We start from the raw sequence: 27,325 nt of genomic DNA, 5'->3' as shown, positions 1-27,325 counted from the left end.
TCCCACGGGTTTGTTTACAATGTGTTTCATTCTCTTTTTATGTGATATGAGTGAAATTGAATGATACGAGTACGAAAAAGGTGGGAAAACTTTCCGCCTAGGCGAATTCGTTACTGTTATCTTTTGGTTTATTCTGAGAAACTCAATTTTTAACAAGACACTTCCGCATTTTCATTCGAGCCGAAAATTTTACTATGTAAACAAACCCGCGACAACTGTCAAATCCCTTTCTTCTTGTTTTGTGACGTCATCGTGCAATGATCTATTGGGTTGTTTAGCTATATCAGTTTTTTGTATCATCTAAAAGAGCAGCATTTTCTAAGCAAAACGTGATTTTCAAAAATGTTCTATCGTTGTCCTTCAATTTTTAAATCACGAACTAAAACTGCTCTTAATCTACTCGAAATGGCTACAATGACAGTTCGCCCATATACCAACTGTCATTGTAGCGATTTAGAGCGATTTTTATTTTTTCATTTAAAATCGAAGGACAAAAATTACACTCTTCTAGCCGATATATAAAAATCAAAAATCCGTGAATAGCTAAACAACCCAATTGGGTTGTTTCTTTTTCTTCATTGCTTCATTGCTGCATTGATCTCGTAAATAACTTTTTGACAGTTCCTTATGGGATTGCCCCATAGTACTCTGTTACACGTCCTGTCCAACTGCTCGACAAATAATGAACAAAATGAATTTTCTTTTTCTTGGATTTATCCAGCCCTAAGGAAAATCCCATAAGAAACTGTCAGGAAGTTCTTTTCAAAATCAATGCAGTAATTTTCAAGTGGAAACGAGACAAATGTTGGGCTGCGCAGCTTCCTCATAAACTACTCATACAGTGATTTTATTCAGAGCATGGTACCACATACGTGAGACATACGTAGCACTCAGGAAGAAATCTTCCAAAAAAGTTGGTACAAAATGAACTACTCGAATGGTACCACACCCTGAATAAAATCACGGTTTGAGTTGTTTTTGAAGGCAGTGTACCTGCGCAGCCCTGCATTTGTCTCGTTCCTACTCGAAAACTGCTGCATTGATTGTGTAAATAACTTTTTGACAGTTTCTTATGGGATTTTCTTTGGGGCTCGATAAGGCCGAGAAAAAGAAAATTCATTTTGTTCATTATTTATCGAGCAGTTTGACAGGGCGAGATATGGAGTACTATGGGGCAACGCGTACCAGAAAAAAACGCCAGTGTTACGTATATCTTATGTATGTGATGGTACCATTCGAGTAGTTAATTTTGTACCCACTTTTTCGGGAAATTTCTTCCTGAGTCTTACGTATGTCTTATGTATGTGGTTCGCCCATGTACCAACTGTCATTGTAGCGATTTAGAGCGAATTTTATTTTTCCATTCAAAAATCGAAGGACTATAAAATTTATTTATAAAATTTCGAAAAATTACGTTTTGCCTAGGGGCTAGACAATTTTATTTTCAAGAGAAATATTACGGTAATGTTATTCGATATTGGTGGATATATTTTGATATTTATTGTTTATCTGTTTCATTCATATCACTCCGACAGACTCCGACAATGCTGTGCTGTCAAGGAGTTGTGATACAGGTAGATGGGTATCTGCAAATGCAACGATAAATACTTTGTAATATCAAATATAGGATATATATCAACACAGGGGCAAGCATTTTGCTCAGAAAATTACACTCTTCTAGCTAATATATAAAAATCAAAAATCCAATTCTAAAAACCGAATTGGGTTGTTCAGCTATATCAGTTTTTTATATCATCTGAAAGAGCTGCATTTTCTAAGCAAAGAATGATTTTCAAAAATTTTCTCTCGTTGTCCTTCAATTTTTAAATCACGGCATAAAACTGCTCGAAATCTGCTCCAAAAAGTTACAATGACAGTTTGCCTACATACATAAGAAATACGTAACACTGGCGTATTTCTCTGGTACACGTTGCCCCATAGTACTCCGTACCTCGTCCTGTCCAACTGCTCGACAAATGATGAGCAAAATGACTTTTCTTTCTCTCGGCTTTATCGAGCCCCAAAGAAAATCCCATGAGAAACTGCCAAAAAGTTATTTACAAAATCAATGCGCATTTTTCGAGTAAGAACGAGACAAATGCAGGGCTGCGCAGGTACACTGCCTTCGAAAACTACTCAAACAGTGATTTTATTCAGAATGTGGTACCATTCGAGTAGTTCATTTTGTACCAACTTTTTTGGAAGATTTCTTCCTGAGTGTTACGTATGTCTTATGTATGTGCTAAAACTTCGAAGTTGATTTTCTCGAAACTATCAGATCCGAGATAGAACCTTTTGACATGTTGCTCTAGATTTGGTTTTAAAGTAGCGGTTCACAGCGCGGCGAATAAGTTTCAGTCAAACTTTCAATATCAAAAGGATCAAAAGCTCACATTCCGCTAATTTGATCACAGCTCTAAACTTCGTTCATAATATTGCTCGGATTTCGAGCAAATTTTTCTTAGATTTCGAGCAAACATTTTGCAAAATGCAAAATCTAGCATCACTTCTCTCTCACACGTGATCAGATAAACGAGTTGTAAAGGTAACTATGTATTGTTGTTTTGTTATTTTTTGATTTTATTGAACCGTTATTTCTTCTGTAGATTAAAGATATATTCAAACATGTCATCAACAAAACACCAGCATTTCTATAAATCGATTGAGGCTCGCTCCCACAAATCCGGCAATGACAAAGTTCGAAAAACTATCGAATTCACAAGATCAGCTCGATACACGGAAATAGTGGAACGCAGTGGCGCAGTCCCAGCAAAGACAAAGCTAACAGTAAACCAGACCCAGCTAACAATTACTAATAATGATGATACAATGGATGAGCATTTTTCCCAAAGCTTAGGCTTGATGGATACAAGTATGAATAACATGCAAGAAGCGACACACGAGAATAAGCAACAGTTCAACGAAGCTTGCCGTAAAATATCTGAACCATACCTGAAGCGCGTAGACAAGCTCAAAATAGATCTTGAACAGAAAACCCCTATTGCAAAAAAATACAAGGAATTGGAAAAGAAAGCTGCTGACGAAAAATGCTCGATCAAAAACAGTTTGCTAGAAGTTATGGAAGCAGTTCCGAAGCAGAAAAAACGACAGAAGATTTTGTCTGAGCTGTTGGAAGCCTTTTCCAATTAATATACATAATAGCAATGCTACTCTCTATTGTATGCGATGAATCACATTCGATAATGTTTGAAACAATTATTGTAAACAAATCGATGTAATATAAATGTTGATTCGAAATTTGTTTTGGTAAACAAAATTTTATAGTGGTTCAACCTTCCATTTAACTAACTACACACATATGACGTTACATTTCGTATCTTTTAATTTTATTATTATATTGGATTGAATTCTGCAATTTTGGGTGGTTTGACAAAAACTGAACGTCGCCATTTCAAATTTCGAAAAGACGTCTGAAGTCGATTCTCGATTTTGAGCATCATCCCGATTCTGGAAATTTGGCCACATTGTAGGGTATTTGACCATTTTAGGCTTTCAGAAACCGGCAGTCGCAATCTTGGTTTTGGCAACTGGCGCTGATTTTTAGTTCCTCGTCATCTTGGAATTCAAATTTGTAAGCGAAGCAAGCCTCGGTGCTACACCCCGTATTGGAATTTGACCTTCTTTTCATTTTACACAATTTATTTAATGTACAGGACAATTGCGGGGCTAGCGCTACGATCCTACTGGCACCAACAGTCTCTCCCGAGCCGGAACTCCAACCTACGACGACTGGCTTGTTAGGCCAGCATCGTACATCAAAACCAACTGGAAGGTGCATTCGAATTCAAAATTGTATCTGCCGTTAATTTTCAGCCTCGCCGTTATCCGTTCAAGAAATACCCAGATTTGGTAATACAGCGTCGAGAACGTCTTTGAACATATGATTAATAAACATCACTTTTTCAGTCTTATATACTAATCTTTCCAAGCGCTATCCTTCGTAGGCTAGCAACACGTGACTTTTCCTACGTAAACTGGTTCAAATAGTAATTGGCTGAAGCAATACTTATGTAATGCGTGGATCGGAAAAACTAAATTGCTGAAAATCTCGTCGGATGTGACCCTTTTACATACACCGCACAAAAAAAGAATCACAAAACAGTCGCACAAATAAAAAAAAACCGCATATAAAAAGTAGCACAAAATAAAATTAGCACAAAAACAGATTTGACTGTATTTGACTATTTAAAACTGTTTTGCAGACACTGGAATACATCTGGAGCTGATTTCCGGCTTCTGAGCGGCATTCCGACAGGAATACCCATTTTGGGCTTCTTCAAGAATCGGAAATCGCCAATTTGGACTCCAAAATCTCTGAAGTTTATACTCGGTCACGGAAAAACTCATACGGGATAGTATTCAACCATTTTGGGATGTGTTCAAGGAACAAGTAGCCTATCTGGATTTCAAAATGACGTTTCAGGTCGGATTCTGGCCTTTGAAAATCATCGCTTGTTTATATTCAGTAGATGTGATAATGTTGATATACTAAAAGTACATAGAACTATTTATTTTTAAATCGTTAATGTATTTTACATATATGTTTGATAACAATAAACTTCCGTTTCAATCTATTTACACAGCACTCCCCTAATCGAGCGTTTCTTGATCTCTCAATACCGAATGAGTTATGTTACAGCGTGCAATAACTCCAACTGCAGTTGTTGAACATAACCATCCTACGATTATTCACTACTTTCTGTTACTTTTTAGCTATTACCAACAATCATTGTTGCCTTTTCTTTAATTTCGTAATCAGTAAAAAACATCTTACTGAAATAGTGTTTTTTTTTTCTTTGTTTCTAGAGATACAACGAGCGATACTCCATTCGTTGCCGTCGTAAACTTTCACATATACAAAACATACACTTGATAGCGTCAAAAGTGTCAATGAAAAATCAGCGTGCGCACCCAAAAAATAAAATAAAAATCATAATCCCTTTGCAGTACACAACATGCTTTAATAAATGATTGAATTCAATTAGGTAGAATTACTTTCACTTTCTATTCGAATGAACGAAATGGTCAAAATTCAGCTGATAAACGGTATTGGACAAACTAAAAATTAAAACAAAAACATGAAATCACAATGTTTTAAAGACCTCGAAGGTTTCTCTTGTTGAATGCTATGACCGAGATAAAAAAAAAGATCTGATCGCATTCAATTTTACCTGTGTCATATATAGTAACTTGGATGTGTTGTTAGTTGATAACCTAATTAATCATTATCATAAGCGCTGCTTGTAACGATCGTATCGGTATCCTTAAAAACGTTTTTTTGTGATTATTGGATTATTCGCTATAAATAGGTAAAAATAAAATATATTCAGTAAGTGTATTACTAGAGCTACTATCTTGCTTGATCCATGCTTGTCTTATGATCTGCATTGTTTATGCTGTGTGGATTTACCGCTGTAAGTGGGTAATATGGACTATACGAGGAAGTGGGAGTCGAAAGGAATGCAAGGAACAAGTTCGGAATCAGGAGAGATGCTCTGAAACTGCACCAGAGCTTCGTAGCACTCCGGAACTCGTGTCCTTTTACTCGTATAATATGCTATGCTTACATCTCATATCATATCCCTTTCTAAGGGCGAGAAGGGACAACTACCGGCAATCTACCTAACTAGAGCTTACTTAGTAAACGCCGCAAACACAGCCCAAATCACTTCATTATGGTTCGATTTGGCAGCTTCCGCTTCGAAGTCCAAATCCAAAAGTTCCCGAACGCGTCGCATTGCTAGTTCATAATCGTCATCGTTCAGCGGGGCAAAGGCATTTTCCAACACGTCACTCGCATGAGCGAGAAGGATTAGAGCCAGCATGCGCTTATCAATGCGCTGCGGATCATTGACCCATTTTGTTAGCACTGCGTCCTGAATCTAGAAATAGTCACTCATTAGTTATTCTTTTGAGTAAGAGCAATCGCTAGGCAATTAATGAAAAGTTCTTCAAAAAATATAAAACAATTCTAGCCAGATTTGGCATCCGTATCAAATATAATTTACCTTTTTAACCAGCTTACACTTGATTACGTTATCATTCAACGGATGAGTGGTCATATCGAAGAGAAGGAAATTTTGTTTCTCGGTGGTCAACACTCCCTTCTCCACTAAGTTTTTGGCAAGTCGTTCGCGTACGTTTTTTAACTGATACCGCAACTTCAGTGGGTTCCACGTTTCACCTAAAATAAGATTATGAAAGAGATTTGAAGTTGAATAATTGTATTTTCGTGTAACATCCATTATTGCGTATACGAACCGCTCAGATACTCAATCCAGTTCTGTATAGTCTCCGGTGGCTCAGTTTCTTTGATGTGCTTCAGTGCTTCATCAAGTAAAACGTCGCCAGTAGGTGTGTCTGATTTTAGGATTATTTTCCGCGTACACAATCCCTTCCGCCGCATACCAGCCCGTTCAAGCTCAACGCGTCCTCGTAGACCCAATTCTATTAAGATACATCCACGTAGCCCACTCGATATGCAATCATTCCAAAACGATGTGTAACCCTGATAGAAATTAGCATAAAGAAAAAAAAATACTAAAATCGCCTGCTTTTAAAATAATTCGTTGAAAGATTCAATATTCTGAAAATTGGTAATCAAGATTTTCAATACAATTCCATCAAGATAATACTACGAATGAAAGCTATATCATGATTGACCGATTTTGATAACTCAATTGAAGATTATGTTTGAACACTACATACCGTGTTTAACTACATGCAAGAGCCCTACAAAAGATATATCGAAACGCATGACCTTTTCTCTAAACACTGGTCATTGATTCACATCGAATTATGAAATCTTTTCTGATGTAGGGCTCTGTCTTTAAGGGTAATTGCTGTGATAACAAAAATGAAATCAACTTTCAAACGGTCATAAAAATTTAACAACATAATAGATTGCAATAAACCTGTTGTATGTCTTTGAACAGAATTTCCACGTAAAATGAACCAATTACATGCGACTACACCGAGAGTATACATCATGCGCGTATTGTGGCATCCTCTTTTTCTATCAGTAAAAAAGCCGATTCACGAGTCAATGATAAACTGAAAATAGTGTCTGTTTGAAAAGTGTGAGACAATCTCCTTGTTCGATCAAATGAATAATTGGTTGTTGGAATTTAAATTAAACTGATGCATTTAGAAAAATTAACAAAAGTATTTTTGGAAGATAAATAAAACAGTAAATATATAAATGACGAGTTGCAATCGACTAAGGTTTACAACAAAAAAAGATATATGATTCAGTTTCCAGACTTATCCAAGCTCTAGAGAAGACGAGTAGGATAACTTGATCTCTATTATATACAACTAAAACCAAACACATTGGCATTTATATCATATTTGTACGTTGGAATATTTGAACAAATTATATATGCATACCTACACTAATATGCAACGACTATTTTAGTTTTTTCGATACCAACTCAAGAAGAACATGCTAATGTTATAGGCATATAGCTAATATCTGAGGCGAATGACTGTCGGTTAAACTCTCAATAAAATAAATAAATATTTTAGTTTCTTTTTTTATGGAATTTCAGAAGCTTTTTTCAGCAAAATACACTTACAAACACCAACTGGATAAACACTCATACGACCTACCTCCTTATCTTTGAGGCCGAGAAGTAGCACTTCCTCCATCAGGGTAAGTCTCGTTTCTTTCGAGTCGCAATCATCTAGCTCTTCTTCCTTATCGTTCTTCACTTCTTGGTCATAATTATTAGTGGATGGACCACCTCCATTCCCGCCACTACCACTGTTCGATTCCGTGTCGCGTGCTTTAACACGTCGGACCAACCCTTCACTCCGATTCATATCTGTAGCAAAAATCCACTTGCCTTGTTCTGTTGTTGTTTTTTGCTGGCAGCTCTAAAATTTTTCTTTCCGTCTTATCGGCACCTTGAAAATATCACAGAACACTGCGAAAGGGATTGGACGCTTTATTCAATATTGTTGATGATGTTCAATAAGTAAATTCACCCGAAGAAGCTGGTTTTAACACGAAGAGATTTTCCAGCAACTTGACACGACTTACGAAAAAAACATGGCGGAATGTACAAATCACACAAATCACGAAGACATAAGAAAAATGGAAAAGATTCCAAAATACAGAGGAACAGAGCAATTAAACGTCATCGAAAAGAACAATAGTGTTGCCATAATAATTATTTGATGAGAAGGCAAACATCCACTAATTTGCACTGAAACAAAAATATGTATAATATTGAGAAATTTGCCCAAAACTGAACGCGGTCTATCTCAAGTACCGCGCTTGAATCAAGGGCCGCGCTGAGTTACCAGAAGTATGCTGTTTTTATCTGCATCAATCTTCGTTGTTAAGGTGAAAGTGTGTGAAAGCCACAAATGGCCGACTTCGAGCCACCACGTGGTCGACTTCGAATTTTCAACGGCATACTGCTCGGTAATAGTTAATGAAAACACATCCTCATTTTTGCTATGGTGCTGAAAACATAAAACAGTGTTTTCATAAGGGCATCCTCAACAGTTCGCTACTATTTAAGTTGTTATGGCGACTGTGTACAGCGCGGCTATTTTACGCACTCACCCGTTTGCACACCGGTCGTTGCTATCGTCTCAGTTTGACGTTTCATCCAGCATAAACCTTTAGCAGCGCTGCTATCGGGCTACCAAATTTGAGAGCGCGATGCTTTTCTGAGGCCCGGCTACTATTTCTCTAACGCGTTTAGCAGCGACCGGTACGGTATGAAGTGATGATAGAGCGCTACCAAACGGGGTATAGAAGCGCACCGTAAAGTATGCCCTAAGTAACGGATCAATTATTTCCGAGTCTAGTGCCAATGAAAATTCGTAGTCAACCACGTGGTGGCTTCCATGGGGCTTCTACACACTACAACCTTAAAGTATCAGAAAAATCCCTGAAGGAATCACGGCTGGCGACGGCGGCGACTGAAAAGGATAACTAATCACTAGAGGAACAGAAAAATCAAACAAAACACAGATACCACGTCTGTTTTGAGTTCAATCTATAAACCTGACACCCCTGATGCCGCCTTCAGTGTGCTGTCAGAATCGAAGTTGACCCAACCCAAGTAACCATAAGCATTGGGAGATAGAATTTCCTAAGGACTAATTCAGCCTTGTTAATGCCAAATAGCTTTATGTCATGTTTTTTATTGTTTAGGGCATTATGCTAAACTAGCATTATTAAGAGCAAAATATGCGCTTAACCTTTCTTTACCATGGTTACTCTAGAGCACCACAAGTTTGGACGTGTGTATCGTTACGAATTATTTGGCAATCTCGCTCAAATTTCGAAAATATATTTTTGCACACCTAACTTATGTTCCGGCAAAAAATTATCCCAAAATGTACAATCAATAATTTATTAGAGTATCAAACATTTGAAAAAGTGCCGTTTTTTTCTTAGAAAAATAATTCAATATTTTTGCAAAAAATATTTTCTTATTAATTAGGTGTCACAACACTCCTTAAAACAAATTGTAGTCATTTTTCTCATTTTAATCAAGTTTTATGAATGTTCAAACCTTGGTGCACCAGAGCACCACTGGGCGAATAACAACAAAAATGAAGTTGTATTCAACACGTTTGAAAATTAAGAATTATCGTTCAAAGTGCTGTTTTCTAAAGAGTGACTGAAATAGCACATCGATGCCTTTAATACAATACCGACGTCACGATACGCGACTTGATGAAACCAGAATTACGTTGCTGGACTTTCGTATCGAAATTGCAAACTGGCTCATTCAGCGTGGAAAACAAATAGTAAAGCGTAGAGGTCGATCCCAGAAACAGATGCCTGTAAAAAAATCTCGACTTACGCTGAAAGCTCCCGAGTTGAACTCCAGATTAGATGGTGTTGCTCACTGGCCTGTAGCATGTGACGAGCGATCACGTTGTTACCATTGTGATTCTCGTAACCATTTCACATATTTCTGTTGCTCGAAATTTGGAAGGCCGTTATGCCTTTTAAGAGACCGTAATTGCTTTACAGCATGTCATACATAATATAAAATATTATTCCGTTCTGTTTTATTAACTTTTTATAAGATATCTAGACAAAATGAAGTTAGTTGTTGATTTTGTATTGATTGTAAAATGTGACTCATAAGACCCAGTGGTGCTCTACAGCACCATTTTGGATTTTTTTTTTTTCGTTCAAACTATAATTTGGGATAAAATAAGAAGGGTTTGTTTAAGCGCTTTCGCCAAAACCCTATTTTTCGATTTTTGTATGAGTAAAAACCTTGTGGTAAAGAAAGGGTTAAAGTGCACGTAAGTGCTACGATGTAGTGTTTTAGGTGCATATAGAAGACGCATTACATGTTTTCGTAAGCGCCAATGCCTTATTACAAAAGTTCACATCAATGGACAACGTAATTCTAATTCCCTAACAAAAGAAGTGCCAATAACGAGCGATATTGAGTGGTCAATTAAAAATAGACAGAACATGGATACTCCACGTAAATGAAAAAAAAACTTTGAGGAGTGTAAATTTTCGACGCAAAGTTCGGGTATATGAAAGCATGAAACTTTCCAAAATACACTAAAGTCGCTTTTTACGCGGGGGATACGTGCCGCGTAAAAAAAAAACCGCGTTAATTCTGGAATCCGCGTGAATTCCGGAATCCGCGTAAAAAACTGGGTAAATTCCGGAATCCGCGTAAAAAAAACCATCGTTAATTTTGCATTCCGAGTGAAGGGGAACCGGAATCCGGGCAAAAAAAATACCGCGTAAATTCCGGAATCCGCGTAAATTCCGGAATCCGCGTAAAAAAAACCGCCTAAATTCCGGAATCCGCGTAAAAAAAAGCGTGAATTCCGGAATCCGCGTAAAAAAACCGCGTAAAAAAAACTGCGTAAAAAGCGACCTTAGTGTACCTAATGCAAATAAAATGCAAACTAGTCAGTTGGATCCAAGATTTACATCTCCTGGGCTCGTGGTTTCTGAACCGTCAATATCAAAAGATGGAAAAAGTCCCTTTCGAATTCCAAACGATGTTGAGGATGCATAATGCATAAAATGCATAAAACAAACCATAGGTATTACTTCTGAATATTTTTTTTGCACTCGTTCAGACACCAAATAATTAAGGTTCTAAATTTTTTTCGTTTGTTTTCTTAACTCACATGTCAGAAAAGAAAAATCTCATGGGTGCTCCATATCAACATTAGTAATGCATATCAATGGTTTCCACCTGCAGCACTTTATCAGCTCGCTATGTCATCTTTTTAAAATTATATCAAATATATACAAGCATTTAGATCAGAATAAGTTACTTGGGAAGTAACCAGTAAGTAATCATTGCCCTACAACAATACTATTCCAATTATATTCTGGGTAAGAACTTATTCTTCTAACACTACATCGTAGCATTTACGGTAGCCCTTTAAGCGCATATTTTGCTCTCAGTAATGCTAGTTTAGCATGCCCAAAACATTAAATAACATTATATAAAGCTATTTGGCATTAACAAGGCTGAAATAGTGCTTATAAATTAGATGGTTACTTAGGGATATCGTCATTATTACCCAATAGGGAGTTTTAATTTTAAAAAAATACCTGTTTTTTATACTAATCGATAACCGACCTTTCAGTAGGCATTACGTAATTTGTCTAAGATCTCCACGAGTTTTCTTTGATTTTAAAATTGAAAAATTATATTTGTTTTAAATTTTCACTAACTGGCAAGTAGTGCACCGAGTGACGTTGCTGTTGCTGGCTTTTGGGAAATATAACCCTGTGGTGACATTGCGCATTTCGTTTCGAGCAACTCGAACAAAACTAATGCCTTGTTCAGACTACGCCGGATATCACCTAATATCGCAAGATGATATCGGATATCACCTCGAGCGTTCACACTTCAGTGAGCTGATATGATTTGACATTTGCTTTGGTAATTGAAAAGAGAAGAAAACAAAAACAAATTAAAGCTAAAACAAGACAACAAGAGAAACGGGATTAGGATAGAGATGCCAGTTTGTTGGCTCGCACCAACGCGAACTCTCATATGCAATTGTCAACATGTGCGGGATGAAAATATCAAAAATATTTCCTTGCCTTTTTCTCGCATGCAACGCGAAGTGCGAAATTTGTAGGGTTGCGTCAAATGTCTGTTGGCCGTGTTGCCAACTGCTTGAAATGTGGTTATTATTGGTTTTCGAACATGATATCCGCGATAGCATGTAGCCGAGGTAATATCCGTTGACAGCTCGATTGTATGGGATATCAGGTAATATGGATGGTGATATGGCCTCGATAGCACGAATCGCCTGATATCAGGTGATATGCGGTGTAGTGTGAACTATAGTCACTGTATACTTTACTAGTCTGGCGGACTGGATTTCGGGAACCAGTGTGAACTGTCAAAACGGGAACCAGTGGATAGGGCGTCGATTTTCGCATTTGAAGTATTGTGATCGTGCCGTAAAAAGATACAGAATAAATTAGACTCAATAATTGGACTTTTTGTGACAATTGCTATTTTTTGAGAATAGTTATTGTGATGAATTAGTGATATCACAATAATGTTAAATTTATAGATGTGAGAAAATCACAAGGAATATTTTTTTTCGTCGCATCAATAACGTGCTCTTTTTATAATTAATTGTTTATTGATAACATTATACTACCATAGATTTGCTGTCCTGTCGCTTTTCACGCTGTACTATTGTACGGGATATGCTCAATCGAAACAAAATGATTTTTTTTATAATTTTCTCTTTCAACGAATAAATGCATTATCAGGTAACTCGCAAAATTTTAGCCATTTTTCTCTAATCTCCACATTTTTTGGAAACCGGAGTAAACTTGTTTGTTTCTTTATCCTTCGCCAATTGCTGTTACATTTGTTATAAACGCACTTCATTTTCACATCAAATGTTTACTTTCAAAGAAGTCATATGCAACATGAATTATATCCAGTGGTGTCAGGATTTTAATGTGAAAAAGTGGGTTGCCAGTTGCATGGCTCCCCACTCCGCCAGACTAGTAAAATACAGTGACTATAGTGTGAACGGGGTATAAATGATCGCTGGGGGCGTTATGCTTCATTTTTCGTATTTTTTTCAAATTGCGGGTTAGATGAGCCGCAGGACAAATGACAATGACAGCTCCTTTTAAGCTTAAAGCCAGAGTCTATGTGTATATAGAGTCGCGCGAAGAGGAAATCTATCGTTTCGGCAACACAGTTTTTGTGCCGTTTGTTGCCAAGAACTATACAGCTCTGTTTTTCACCATGCATAAGCGAATAGCATTTTTTGAAATTCTTCACAAGGTACACAGTTTTGAAAGATTACACCGGTAATGTTTTGTTAAATTTGAGTGAACCAGTGTACAGGTTTAATGTTGGATTGAAATGTGTAAGTAAAACATCGGAAAAACACATATTCTTTATTACGCTCAATTACAACACTTTTCATCCACTCCTAACATTATCACCTTGTTTATTTATATTGCTCGATTGGTACCCTCGTTTGACACTGATTTGGTTCCTTTGGTTTCATCTTTGCGGGACTCTTATTATAAACATAGACTCTGCTTAAAGCATAACTGGCAGTATGTGACCTACTCGAAAATAGCGAAAATCGTTCGAATCGAGCTGCGCAATAAGGCAATCCACGAGACAGTTGCGATCAGCTGATTTCAGTCTGTTTTCAACTTATGACAGCTTTATGTATGTTAGACCGGTCGCAACTGGATGCAACCCGGATATAGAAGCGTGAAAAACAAATGTTATCCGATCGGTAGCTCTAGTATCGCGAGTGCCAATCTGAAATACAACAATAAAAAATCACTTTTGATATTATTGCCGACATTAAAAGATTCCGGTTCTGGTCGTGTTTTGGTTTTGCAGCTTGAAAAACAGCAACAATAACACACGTACAAGCGAAGAAACGTCACCCATGGATTGCCTTACACGCTCGTAAATAATAACTCTAAAATGAGTAACATTTTACGCATTTTCGTAAAAAGTGGAACAACTCTTAAATTGAGTAACTCCACAAATACTCAAAACTGAGTAACACTAGGCGTCTTTAAAATGAGTCATTACTACTCAAAATTTCAGTACGACATTACTCATTTTTTGGGTACAGTTCAGTTTCATTACTGGCTAGAAATCCGCCACGGCCAATAAACGACACCACATGTTCATCAATAATTACCTTGTAATAAAAGTAAACAGTTATAATGCCTTCTGAGGCGCACACAATTAAAAAACATATGTCACAAACTAAAGCACATCGTAATCATCTTTCAAAACGGACGTCGTTATATGCGACGTTACTCAGAAAGAAGTTATATGAAGGGAATCCAAAAAGTTAGTCAAAGTTACTCAAAATCAAGAAGGACTTCTACTCATTTTTTGACGTCTACGAACATCGTTCTAAACTGAGTCAGAGTTGCTCAGTTCATGAGTTATTATTTACGAGCGTGTATATGCCACCCCTGGTTAACGTGTTATGACAGTGATGCCAGATGTGCAGACATGTCTTAATATTGAAATCATTTGAGCGCGTGTGGTAATAAGTGGAAGCCTAATAATCGGCTGATTAACCACACTCGATTTAATGTGTCACTGAAAGTTTTGTAAACTTTCAACGAGGACCGTGTTTAGAGATTTCCTATGTATAGACATTGTTTTATGGAGTGTGAAGATATTTAAAAAATGACCTGGCCTCCCTGTGTCATGATTTCTTGACGGTAGGGTATGTCTTAAAACCACTTACATTTGTTATACAGTAACTGTTCGCTAACTGGGTGCTGTTTAACTGGGCTGCTTTTTAACTGGGCGTTCGCTAACTGGGCTATAGCCCAGTTAAAAAGCAGATGAACGTCAAAAATCAGCGTTTGGCATATCGCTGTCAAAACGAGATAGGGGCACATGAATAGTAAATTGAAATTGATTTTTTCAGTTCAATGGATTTTGGTTGTCATCACACATGCGATCCACCAGATATCCATCTACTCGTTTCCAGGTCAAATAAATATTTTGTTGGAAGAAAATGTTTCCAAGCAACGGTTAGTGCAAATAAAGCACACGCATAGCTAAAGACAATTTATTATTTCTCAGTTACTGTTCATCAATCAGAATTTTTAGTGTATTTGTTTTAAAACATTTTCCAATATTCGCTGAGGGAGTTTTGCCTAGCGCCATTGCATCGAAATCCCCCTCGGTATTTGACGACATTTGAAATGTCAGCCCAGTTAGCGAGCGACATTCGATAACTGGGCTAGGCCCTCAGCCCAGTTAGCGAACGAGCAGTGTAATTCGAAATCGATTTTTCAATAGTTTCGCTGTTTAAATTAAGAAAAGTCAGTAGAATATGTATTTCTTTTGAAATTTTTTGTCAAAAGAAAAAATAATATGCATACCCCTAAAACACTCTATTCTCTTTGAAAATTTACACGGGATTTACGATCAATTTTGTTCTTGCTTGGACGTCTCGTATGTCTGTGATACCACTCTCTCACTTTTTACGGTAAAGTTCTCCCACACGGTTGTGATATCGGGTTCGATTCCCGATCGAGTCGAGGATCTTTTCGAGCTGGAAATTTTCTCGACTTAGCACTGGGGCACGGTGTATCGTTGTACTTATCCTACACATACAAAATGTGCCAAAAACAATATCGATAACGATTTCTCTCAACTTCTAGTTGATCGAGACCGCTATGAGCCCCAAGGCTAAGCGTGCGATATTGTTTTAGCTACATCTACTGTATACTGTATTCCTGTATTCCAGTATCTTAACAATATTTCCGAATGACTTTCAGCTTGGTCAACAACGTGAGAAACGTTCACGGTTAACACTAATTTAAAAAAAGAGACAGCTGAAAGGTATTTATTACCGAATTTACTTCACATTATCACATTAATAAACCCCTCTGAGAATAATGAAATTCGCTTTGTGAGAGAATAACCACATACATAAGACATACGTAACACTGGCGTTTTTTTTCTGGTACACGTTGCCCCATAGTACTCCGTACCTCGCCCTGTCAAACTGCTCGATAAATAATGAACAAAATGAATTTTCTTTTTCTCGGCCTTATCGAGCCCCAAAAAAAAATCCCATAAGGAACTGTCGAAAAGTTATTTACAAAATCAATGCAGCATTTTTCGAGTAGGAACGGGACAAATGCAGGGCTGCGCAGGAACACTGCCTTCAAAAACAACTCAAACAGAGGTTTTTTTACAGAGGTTGGTACTCTCGAGTAGTTCATTTTGTACCAACTTTTTTGGAAGATTTCGTTTCGATTATGTGGAATAACTCTATTAGCTTTTATTTTGAGCGTGTTGGTTGAAAACAGGTAAAACGGGTAAAACTGGCATTCCTGCTTGGCATTGTTTACAATCTCCGACATCGCCGACTTTATAAAAAAATATCAGGAAAGCAACGTGGTTTGGTTACCTGTCGAGAAAATTTCTATTCAATTTTATAAGTGTATAAATTTGCTCAAAAATGTCTAGTGATAGCGATAGCGATGTCGCTAAGGAAACTGCTTCGGTTAAAGATAAAACTCAGACGAAAAAACGTAAACGTTTACAGGACTATTTAGATGAAAAAGCTGCTCGCGAAGCTGCGGAACGAGCTGAACACGAACTAAGGAAACGCCGGAAGAGAGGTCTGAATGATGATGAAGAAGGTGAGGATGTTAGCTATCCGGTGATAAATCCGATCAACTTTATCAAAAATAAGGAAATCCGATCAAAAAAGTTCAAGCGCATGCAAGGTTCAAAGAAAAAAGAAGAAAAAGCGGCCAGAAAAGCACGAAAACTTGAAGGAGGCCCTAAGTCTGTTGGTCATACAATTGAAAGTTTGCGAGAAAAAGATCAAACGGCAATTACAACCGCAACAGATGATGATAAAGAGGAAATAGCCAATGATTTGAATAATGACGAATTTAGCAAATATTTTCAGAAAAGCTATGAACCGAAAGTACTGATAACATACAATGCAACCCCTCATACTCGTACTCGGCGGTTCGGAGCAGAAATGGAGAAAATGATTCCAAACGCAATGATACACTCAAGAAATAAAGCTACCTTGAAAAAGGTCTGCAAGAGTGCTATCCGAGAAGAATACACCGACATTGTCGTCATTAACGAGAATAATAAACAACCCGAAGGGCTTTTAGTTATTCATCTTCCGGAGGGGCCTACTGCGCACTTTAAAGTGAGTAATTTCAAATCGTTGAAAGATTTGAAAAAACGCCCTTCGCTTATCACCGCCCACCGACCGGAGGTTATTCTGACAAATTTCACCACTCGATTGGGTTTAACGATAGGAAGAATGCTTGGTGCACTATTTCATTACGAACCCGAATTCGTTGGTCGTCGAGTCGCCACGTTCCACAATCAGCGCGATTTCATATTTTTCCGCCATCATTTGTATGAGTTCGATAAAAATGGTAAACGAGTAAAGTTACGTGAGCTGGGGCCGAGATTCACTCTGAAGTTGCGCTCACTTCAGCAGGGTTTGTTCGATGTCAAATGCGGCGATTACGAGTGGATGATTACCAACAAACGGCACCAGATGGAGGGTAGACGGCGTTTCTTCCTTTGATGCCACTTCTATTCGACTAGAAAATGATAATTGTTAAATAAAGTATAAGTACGGATAACTGGTGTTTTGTATTTGGTTTGAAAAATATGACATCCCATTCAACTTCTTCTCAACTTCTTAAGAAACTGTTTTAAACACTTCATACCTAAATTTATAGTATCATCATTATTGTGCATCTTTAATTTACTTGATTCGTTGAAATGGTTGAAATTTTAACTAGAGCTTCTGTCCAACCAATTCAAAGAGAAAGGACTAGAGTTTATGAACGATAAAATATTTATAATATTGGAGTATTGGAACTTCCTATTATTTTTGTACAAATCAATTCGCATGTTCGAACTTTATTGAATCAAAATTTGTGAAGTTTCATCAGTGAAAACCTTTTGTAAAATTTTATGCTGTCGCCAGTATTCTTGAAGATCGAAATGCAGATATGTGGTAGCCGAAAAACATTATCGATTTTTCTTACGAGGTCGGCTTTTCATTACATAAATTCATTTTTCGTTATTGTGGTTTACCAATGAAATCCAATACTTTAAAATTATTTTTTACAAGAACCGGAGTTATTATGATGTTATGAGAAGGACTTGGAACAGAACAATCAAAGTTCGTGAAACGAAAGTATTCATAGCTGTTACAGTTTATTTGTTCATTTAAAGTAAAAATATACTCATCTACAAATAATCACACTGACTCAGCTATTGCTCTCATACGGCTTTCAACCGTAAAAAACTTCTAGCCATCTTCAGCAGTACACATTCTACCTGTAGCGTAAACAAAAAAAAAATAAACCTTTGTATGCAAACCATATCTACCAGTGATGCCGCGACATGCAACTTGTAAACCAAATTTATACCATTGAAGGTATCGAAATAACGTAAATTTTCGTATTAACTTTGAAGAGTACTAAAAACCATTACCCTCTTAATAAGTTATAATTAGCAATTAACTTGTAGCGCACTGGTTAGGGTCACTAAATGCCGACGGGTCGATTGTTGGCAAGTTCAAGTTTCCAGGCCCGAGATCCCCTACAAGATCTGCAGGCGGTTGACCAAGGTCCTGCATACTTTGCATCATATCCAATACAGTTTGAAACCGTACCCTCTTCACTTCAGCCAAATCATCGGGTTTCTCCTTTTCTAATTCTCGACAAACGTCTTCCATTAGCTTGAGCTGCTTCTCGTATCGTTCCTTATCTTCCTTCGGTACCTTGTCACCATTCTCTCGCAGCCATTCCGGATATTTTCCGGTTAAATCTTTTAGACTAGGCAGCAGCACTTCCGATGACAGTAAACTCTGCATCATGTTTTGCATGAATGGTAAGAACGCGTTGTTTTCGCCGCTCTCATTCAAGTCAATGTTGCCGAACATGCCGGCAATGTCCTCTGGGGAAAATGGCGTCTGCAAGTTTTCACGCCCTTCACTCAAGCCCTTCAATGCATCAGTGATACTTTGGCTAACAGAAGGATCTATTGAATCTGCTGGAACGGTCGTAGGAGCCGCACGAACCGCCATAGCTGCGGCTTCAGCAATACGCTGGAAACCAAGAGTGATCTGGTCGGCATCGACCGTTTCTCCTCCACCGAATAGCGCTGCCATTTTTTCTTCGAACATTTTTGCCTGTGAACTATTTCAAATTGATATTAATTTTGCGATGTGGTTATAGGTATACTTTTGTATATTAACGAATATCTAACCCATCTTACTATCGCAATTCAGACTTACGTGATGAATTCCTCATTCCAAAGCTGTTCAGTTGGAGGATCCTCATGCTGTTGAATATCTCCACTTATGGGTTTGGTATCTTCTTCCTTGTGTTTGCTGAAATCTTCCAAAGCGCCTGCAAAATTAACAAGTGCATGTGATTATTAATAGGTACGTACGATTATATAACAATTTTAGTTACTGTCGAGCAAGTCGTCAAGCTCTTTGTCATCGGAGCTGCAATTTGACGGTATCTCAGACTTCTTGTTGCCTTGTTCGGACATTGTTCTTTGCTTGTGGGTTCAAATGTATATTTCTCGACCCTTTACCGATTTTACGGACAGTGTAGTGTGGTCCTAGATATTCTTTATTTGCTCTGCTCGGTTTTACGACGTCAAGGGAATATGAAAAATATATTTTATTGGAACTCGTTACACTACATGAAATTTATATATTTTAAATTACAATGATGAAAGAGCAAGAAACGGACTATTTTATGTAAAAGTTATTTCTGACAAATACACATAATTTGTGAAGAGTAATGAGCTGAAAATGACAGCTTTGTTTCACAGACACGTTAAATCACGACAGCTTCAAATATGAATGAAATTCAGCTTGTGTAAATGGGGTAAACAGAAAACGGATTGTGAAGTTATAAGCGGTTACAGTTTTGACAAAATTAAATGATCGTATACCAATTTGATACGTTTCACCGGCCAAAAATAATTGACATACAAATCAAATTCGCTTTCGTAAAGTGCAGTTGAAAAAAAAGCGGGCCAATTATTTTTGCCATTTTTGCTGCAAAATATTTTGACAGTTGAGCGTGCTTCACAGTAAGGTTATCTGGCGTCAGTTTATGACTTTTCACCCCGCAAGCTAAAAACATCTCAGAACTATGGGAAAATGTGACGAGCGAACAACCAACTACCTGGCCTTTTCTGCACCTAAAATGTCACTGCTCATGATTCCGCACCGGAACAGGTGACATTTAGCAGTATTCACGCCAAATTACCTTTATTGTCTCTTTCCGTTTATGATACCTTTTCAGCTGTGCACCGCTCAAGGAAAATAATGTCATTGTCTGATTCAGTGCCTAAATTTTTTTAGGAAAATTAATATTCAACTGCATACCGCACTTTAAAAGTTAATCTTATCTAAAAGTAGGTATTTATGCCGTTATGTTAGGTATTTTTCTAGTAGAGTGTATAGTCGTGAATGTCATTTGATTTGACATTTTTCTGTTTTCTTGTGCATGTCTGACGTGGAAAGTAAAGCAAAGTCGGTTGCAAATTGCAGGCTCTTTTACCTTTATTGCTCTTAAACTATGCTAAAAACTGTGCTTTCTAGCAGCAGAGTGTTTAGTTACATACTTTAGTACAGTTCAGGTAAATTACAGGCTTCGGTTAAGCTATTACCATGGCGATAATGTATTTTTGCAACTCGTCACGTCTCTTAAGAGTATCTTTTGACAAAGTTCCATGTCATCGCTGTAGACGATACAGGCCAAAAAATGAATTCAATGTAGTTTTATCCTTGTAGATTGAATCGTTGCTGGCAATGAATCCCCAAATGACTTCATATGGACAACCCCCGCAAGGTTGGCAACAGGCCCCAATGAACCAGGTGCCACCACCACCTGTGAACGGAACCCCGCAAAATGTATATTTTTGTTCAGGCAACTGAATTGATTACAATAAATAATTTTGCATTATTTTCAGCTTCCCAATCAGTTCCAAAATATGTCACTTGGTGGGCCACCAAAAGGAAATGTAAGTGGTCCACCATTCCCTAATCAAGCAGAGGTTGGTAGACCCCCGTCAATGACAGCGCCAACTTCTGGAGGGTTCTTCCCACCTCAAACCCTGCCACAGAATGGTCCACCACCAGGACCGAGACAACCTGGACAAAACTATGGACTCTCAAACGGTCACCAACAGCCTTTGCTTGCTCAGCCAGGAATGCCTCCTGCACCTTCTATGGCACCTGGTGTACCGCGTGCCCAGTTTCCACCGGCCTCCGCCGTCCGACCAGCTCAGCCACCTATGGGATATCCTGCGCAAGCAATACCTGGTGCCCCACCATCTTTTCCGCCTCAGCCAACACAGTCGTACCAGCCAATGCCACAACAACAAGCACCGCCGTCACAGCAATATGCACCACAACCGAATCAACAATATCAACAACAATCGGGTGCACCACCACCGCAACAGCCGCAACATTTCACCAATCCAGCTGGAATGCCCCCAATGCCTCCTGTAGGTAGTGTTTCCAATCAGTACTCACCTGGACAATCTATGCCTCCAACAATGCCACCGACTGGTGGAATGCCTGGTTATCCACAACCAGGCCAAATGGCGGGTCCGCCCCATCTGCCCCCACCCCATGCTCATGGGTATAATGTAAGTACTCGTCTATGTACTTGAATGTTTTATATTGGTACAAAAACCTGGTTGGAAAATGAAAGGGATATATGTTATATGATATACTACATATATTTGATATATGATATACTACAGTAGTATTTAGTCTTGGACAACATTTTGTGACGGTCACATGTTTCAATTTGAGCTTTGCCCCTTTATCTAATTTACAGACGTAGTACTTTGTCAAAACTATGTACATCCTAACGACTTTTATTTATTCAAAAAGTTGTTTCATGAGTTGAAGGGAGAGATTTGGATTACTTCTACAGCCAAACACACTTATATTATGTAGATTTGTCAGATTTTTACAAAAACACCAATCACAAAATCATGCAAAGTCCGCGCCATTGGTTATCTTTATTTTTTCACATGTCTTATTTAAAATATTGCACACTTTCAGCAGCCTCCCGGGCCACAGGGATTCAATCAGATGCCTGGTTATCCCCAAGGTGGGATGCCGTCTCCGCCACAGCAGAAACGCCTCGATCCGGACAGTATGCCTAATCCAATTCAAGTGATCAATGAAAATCAGCGCATTTGTGGGGGAGTATTTGCTACCAATCAAGCGGGTTTAGTGCCACCTCTGGTAACTTCAGACTTCGTAACTCAAGACCAAGGCAACTCTGGTCCACGTTTCATACGTTCGTCAATGTACAACGTACCGGTTAACACAGACATGATGAAGCAGAGTGCAGTTCCATTTTCACTCATTATTTCTCCATTTGCGCGCGTAGCCGATAAAGAACTGGCGCCACCGATCGTTAACTTTGGTGAATTGGGACCCATTCGATGCATCCGTTGTAAGGCATACATGTGTCCATTTATGCAGTTCATTGATGGTGGTCGACGCTTCCAGTGTTTGATGTGCAAGGCGACTACAGATGTACCATCTGAGTATTTTCAACATCTTGACCATACTGGTCAACGCATGGATAAATATGAGCGCCCCGAACTGGTATTGGGAACGTATGAGTTTGTCGCGACAAAGGACTACTGTCGCAACAATGTACCAACCAAGCCACCGGCGATGGTCTTCCTGATTGATGTTTCATATAATAACGTCAAATCAGGTTTGGTACAGCTGCTTTGCTCGGAGATGAAAAACATTATTAAACATTTGCCTATCGACGAAGGTCAATCGCGTAGCGCCATGAAAGTAGGCTTTATCACCTACAACAGCTCGGTTCATTTCTACAATGTGAAGAGCAGCCTTGCTCAGCCTCAGATGATGGTCGTAGGTGACGTTCAGGTTGTATACTATTAATAATTATTACAGACCATGTTATAACTAGCTTTATCACAACAGGAGATGTTCATGCCATTGTTGGACGGCTTTTTGGTTGATCCTGAAGAATCGGCTGCCGTGATTGATGCATTGATGGAACAGATTCCCAAAATGTTTGGGGATACCCGTGAAACGGAAACTATTTTGCTACCTGCGCTGCAAGCGGGTCTTGAAGCTTTAAAAGCTTCGGAAGTAGCCGGTAAGCTATACGTGTTCCATTCTTCGCTACCAACTGCAGAAGCACCAGGAAAGTTAAAATCACGCGATGATCGCAAACTCTTAGGAACGGATAAGGAAAAGACGGTGCTGAGTAAGTTGTTTTTATGATTCTGAGTTGATATACTAATCCTTATTGCTGGTTAATTTTTCACAGCTCCGCAATCAACCGTTTATAACATGCTCGGACAGGAATGCGTAGGAGTCGGAGTATCCGTAGATCTTTTTGTTTTCAACAATTCATACATAGATCTAGCCACTATTGGCCAAGTACCACGACTAACTGGTGGCGAAATCTACAAGTACACATACTTCCAGGTAGCTAAACGAATGCGGAACGTGGCACTTTTATTTTAAATGCACCAAATATTTTTAGGCCGACATCGATGGACAACGCCTAGTGAACGATCTAATTAAAAATGTTTCGCGACCTATCGCCTTTGATACAGTTATGCGTGTGCGTACATCCACTGGAATAAGACCAACAGATTTCTTTGGACACTTTTTCATGTCTAATACTACCGACATGGAAATTGCTAGCATTGGTAAGCCACTGACTCAAATTTTGTTCAAATTTCATAGAACCGTATTTTTTTTCAGATTGTGACAAATCAGTTGCGATTGAGATCAAGCATGACGATAAGCTAACCGATGAAAATGTATTCATACAGGTGGCTCTCCTATATACCAGCTGTTCTGGGCAGCGTCGTTTGCGTATTCTTAATCTCAGTCTGAAGACATGCAACCAGCTGGCAGATTTGTTCCGCAGTTGCGACTTGGACACGACCATTCTATTCTTTGCGAAACAAGGCCTCTTCAAATTGCTTGAAAACTCTCCAAAAGCTATTAAAGATTCGCTCATCAACCGAGCCGCGCAAATTTTGGCTTGTTATCGGAAAAATTGTGCTTCACCAACCTCGGCTGGACAGTTGATCCTACCTGAGTGTATGAAGCTGCTGCCATTGTACATTTCGTGTTTACTGAAAAATGATGCTTTTTCGGGTGGTTCCGATTTAACTGTGGATGACCGATCATACGTGATTTATTTCGTTATGAGCATGGATCTACCGACATCCGTTCAATTCTTCTATCCGCGATTGATACCGGTTCACGATGTTAAGGCAGATGATACGAATGTTCCAGCTTTCATTCGCTGCACTGCTGACAAGATGATGGAGGACGGTGCTTATATCTTAGGTAATTGGCATTATTTTTTTTTTTTTTCGTGGAGATAAATAACATATAAAAACTAATTTCATTCAGAAAATGGTGTCCATATGTTCATGTGGCTTGGGTTGGGTCTGCCATCCGAGTTCACACTATCTGTGTTTGGAGCCCAATGCACGCAACAAATTGACACCGATCGTACGGGTTTACCAGTATTCGATAATCCGCTTTCCAAACGTGTGCGAGGAATTGTCGACAGTATACAGAACGCAAAACATCGGTACATGAGGGTTAGTGAAATTTGTATTTTATTTATACCAGTTATATTTTAATCAATTGCATGTTTTTGTTAACTAGCTCACCCTGGTTAAGCAACGAGACAAACTGGAAAACGTTCTACGTCACTTCCTGGTTGAAGATCGTGGCATGACTGATGGTTCTGCTAGCTACGTGGATTTCCTCTGTCACATGCACAAAGAGATTCGAACATTACTTAGCTAGCTGGATTGCTCTGAGCAGAGTTTTAGTAGTCGCTTCAAGTTTAACGGTAACAATAACAACAGTTGCGGTTCCACTACCAATGCAAATTGTACTACGCGGTCAACGAACAACAATAGTAAGAATAATGCACAATGCCAGCGGCATGTGACTAGAAGTAGCGATAACAATGGAAATCAACAGGCGATCTACAGACACTACCCACAGCGACCACCAAGTGATGATGGAGATGACGAGAATGAAACCATCCAGGAGGAAGACGAAGAGGATGATGATGGCTCAGTACAAGCTAGCCAGTGTCGCCATGGTCACCTCAAAGGATCAGCAGCAGCTGACAGGAGCATCTCTCAAAATCGTACCAGAGTATTGCGATATCGTAAAGCGTTCATGGGAAAGTGGTAATAATTGTAACTGTTTCAAATTATACACAATTATTATTTTTTATTACTTTACGATTATTTTCCAATTTAGAAATATATATATTTAACAATAATCTGTGCGAGAATACCTAGTAATAACGCATAAGAAATCTGTACTAGCGGGACGTTTTGCTTAGGTGTTTATATTGAATGTGTAATGAATCAATTAAATTCTTAAAAGAAAAACAAACCGATTTACATCTGTTATTACAATGAATCATATTTGAGGGAAATTTTTCAACAGGGTGTATGTGGCGTTGTTGCAGGCATGCACGTGTCGGTAATAATATTTGCACTGAAACTGTCAGCACCCTCAAAAGATGAAGCAAAATAGCAAAAATATATGAAATTTATTAATATAAACGGTACTGTCGCTTGAAGTTTTTGCTTTATACTAAAAAAACTTTCCATCAACGAATTCCACGATAAGACAGGTGAAGTAACCTCTGCTGAATCCAGAATACGTCTCCACGTCACTCAATCTTGGGCTATTCTTCTCTGACCGCCTCTACCGGCCGCCGATCAGGCGTCCTCAGCCACACCACACATTCACCTAGTACGTGGTCTATCCCCGTCGACGGGCTCTGTTGGGCTTTCTGCTGAGTACTATCTTCGCTGGCCGCTCCTCAGACATTCATGCCACGTGACCGGTCCACTGTAGTTTGCCGTATTTTATACTTGGTACAACTCGTGGTTTATGCGGCTGCGCCACACTTCATTCTCAAGTTTTCCGCAAGAACCTACTTTGTTTTGTTGGTGGTCCAATTCTCGGAGCTTCCCTCCTAAAAGGCACGAATGCCACTTAAACTGCTTTGCGACGAATACCGATAGTATCAATATCATCCGCAAAGCCAAGGAGTTATGAGATTCGCGATAATAAAACCGCTTCTTTTCACGTCCGCTCTTCGTACTGCACGCTTCAAGGCTATGTTCAACAACAGACTCGAGAGCCCGTAACTTTGTTCAAATTCACGAACGGGTCTGAAATTACGCCCGCTAACCAGAGGCATGATGAAAAACCGTCAAAGGTAGCACGAATGTTGGGGAATCGTGTTCAAGCATAATCTACAATAACTCGCTGCGCTTAACTGAGTCATATGCCGCATCGAAGTCTATAAACAGATGATAATTCTGCAAGTTTACTTCTTTAAACTTGTCAAGCATTTGACTTCAGGAACATTTGGTCCGTTGAAAATCGCCCTTCCCGGAAACCAAACTGGTACTCTTCAACAAAAACATCCTGCAATGGTTTCAGTCTAAAAAACAGGATGCGGAAGTGAATCTTATACGCAGAATTCAGGCGTGTAATAGCTCGATATTTACTGCAAGCAAGTCGGTTGCCATTTTCATACTAACCAAACAGTTTCAAGTTGTGGAGTGGCCTTTGCTGTACGTAAGAGTCGTCTCCATTCCACTCAGTCCATGGCTGCAGTCCGCCAGCTTTGCAGTCTGCGTAGGGTCTGTAGGTCGTCCGCCACCTGATCGATCCACCTTACCCACTGTGCACCTCTTCGTCTCGTCCCTGACGGATTAGTTTCAAGAACCACCGGGCTGTCGTCAGACATCCTTACGACATGCCCAGCCCACCGTAACCTGCTAATTTTAGCGGTGTGGACCAAGGTTGCATATTCAATTTTGACGTGCTTTTTTGCCGCGTACCGATAACTTGTTCCACAAGGGCAACGATGTATGACAAACTTGTAATCTCTAAGTAGTACTACAAGTTTGTCGAATAGTGCAATGCTCTAACTCTTTACCTGAAGTGTGAGAGCCCATAATCAGCGCAATATTCAGTCAACATTCGGTATATTGGCTGAACACTCCACCGAATATGGGCTCTCACACTTTAGGCATAAGAGTTAGAGCACAGCTTTCTTTGACAAACTCGTAGCATTACTTTAGGACTGCAAGTATGTCGTACAGCATGTTTCGAAATTGTACTTGTGGAGCGGATTATCGGCACGCGACCGATTGAATGAATTTGACACTCTAAAATTGAATATGCAACCTGG

The 27,325-nt window shown here is 38.8% G+C and overlaps 4 protein-coding genes and 1 long non-coding RNA gene across 8 annotated transcripts; 3 read left to right on the top strand and 2 right to left on the bottom strand.

Annotated features, from left to right (window-relative positions):
• Positions 1-2,449: 2,449 nt before the first annotated feature.
• Positions 2,450-4,606, top strand: LOC129731267 (uncharacterized). The gene is made up of 5 exons (XR_008728989.1): positions 2,450-2,545; positions 2,607-3,592; positions 3,675-3,870; positions 3,928-4,155; positions 4,224-4,606. It is a non-coding gene; the product is annotated as an uncharacterized LOC129731267 (long non-coding RNA).
• LOC129731266 (Golgi phosphoprotein 3 homolog sauron) lies at positions 4,529-8,158 on the bottom strand. Its single transcript, XM_055691124.1, has 5 exons — positions 8,011-8,158; positions 7,633-7,949; positions 6,283-6,529; positions 6,030-6,205; positions 4,529-5,903 (listed from the first exon to the last, which is right to left on the bottom strand). Exons 2-5 carry the CDS (start codon positions 7,843-7,845, stop codon positions 5,655-5,657), a joined length of 885 nt encoding a protein of 294 aa, XP_055547099.1. The 5' UTR covers positions 7,846-7,949; positions 8,011-8,158; the 3' UTR covers positions 4,529-5,654.
• An 8,210-nt stretch (positions 8,159-16,368) lies between these two features.
• On the top strand, positions 16,369-17,647 carry LOC129729486 (probable ribosome production factor 1). The gene has a single exon (XM_055688094.1). The coding sequence runs from the start codon at positions 16,495-16,497 to the stop codon at positions 17,596-17,598; it is 1,104 nt and encodes a 367-aa protein (XP_055544069.1). The 5' UTR covers positions 16,369-16,494; the 3' UTR covers positions 17,599-17,647.
• Positions 17,648-18,222: 575 nt separating this feature from the next.
• LOC129727918 (peroxisomal biogenesis factor 19) lies at positions 18,223-19,891 on the bottom strand. 2 transcript variants are annotated; one of them, XM_055686200.1, is made up of 4 exons: positions 19,768-19,891; positions 19,505-19,678; positions 19,324-19,438; positions 18,223-19,225 (listed from the first exon to the last, which is right to left on the bottom strand). In XM_055686200.1, exons 2-4 carry the CDS (start codon positions 19,584-19,586, stop codon positions 18,544-18,546), a joined length of 879 nt encoding a protein of 292 aa, XP_055542175.1. In that variant the 5' UTR covers positions 19,587-19,678; positions 19,768-19,891; the 3' UTR covers positions 18,223-18,543. The 2 variants fall into 2 exon arrangements, with proteins under 2 accessions (XP_055542175.1, XP_055542174.1); XM_055686199.1 differs by having other exon boundaries at positions 19,505-19,868.
• Positions 19,892-20,533: 642 nt separating this feature from the next.
• Positions 20,534-25,676, top strand: LOC129731284 (protein transport protein Sec24C). Of its 3 annotated transcripts, none has more exons than XM_055691149.1 (10): positions 20,534-20,690; positions 20,845-20,964; positions 21,024-21,704; positions 22,132-22,977; positions 23,035-23,323; positions 23,387-23,547; positions 23,606-23,774; positions 23,830-24,426; positions 24,493-24,686; positions 24,754-25,676. In XM_055691149.1, the coding sequence occupies exons 2-10, from the start codon at positions 20,863-20,865 to the stop codon at positions 24,895-24,897; spliced, it is 3,183 nt and encodes a 1,060-aa protein (XP_055547124.1). In that variant the 5' UTR covers positions 20,534-20,690; positions 20,845-20,862; the 3' UTR covers positions 24,898-25,676. The 3 variants fall into 3 exon arrangements, with proteins under 3 accessions (XP_055547124.1, XP_055547122.1, XP_055547123.1); XM_055691147.1 differs by having other exon boundaries at positions 22,129-22,977; XM_055691148.1 differs by having other exon boundaries at positions 20,544-20,690; positions 20,831-20,964; positions 22,129-22,977.
• The last annotated feature ends 1,649 nt before the right edge of the window (positions 25,677-27,325 follow it).

The sequence above is a fragment of the Wyeomyia smithii genome, chromosome 3 (assembly GCF_029784165.1).
Source record: "Wyeomyia smithii strain HCP4-BCI-WySm-NY-G18 chromosome 3, ASM2978416v1, whole genome shotgun sequence".
Classification (NCBI taxonomy): domain Eukaryota; kingdom Metazoa; phylum Arthropoda; class Insecta; order Diptera; family Culicidae; genus Wyeomyia; species Wyeomyia smithii.
Note: the sequence above shows the minus strand (reverse complement) of the source record. Positions and strands in the feature narration are given on the sequence as shown.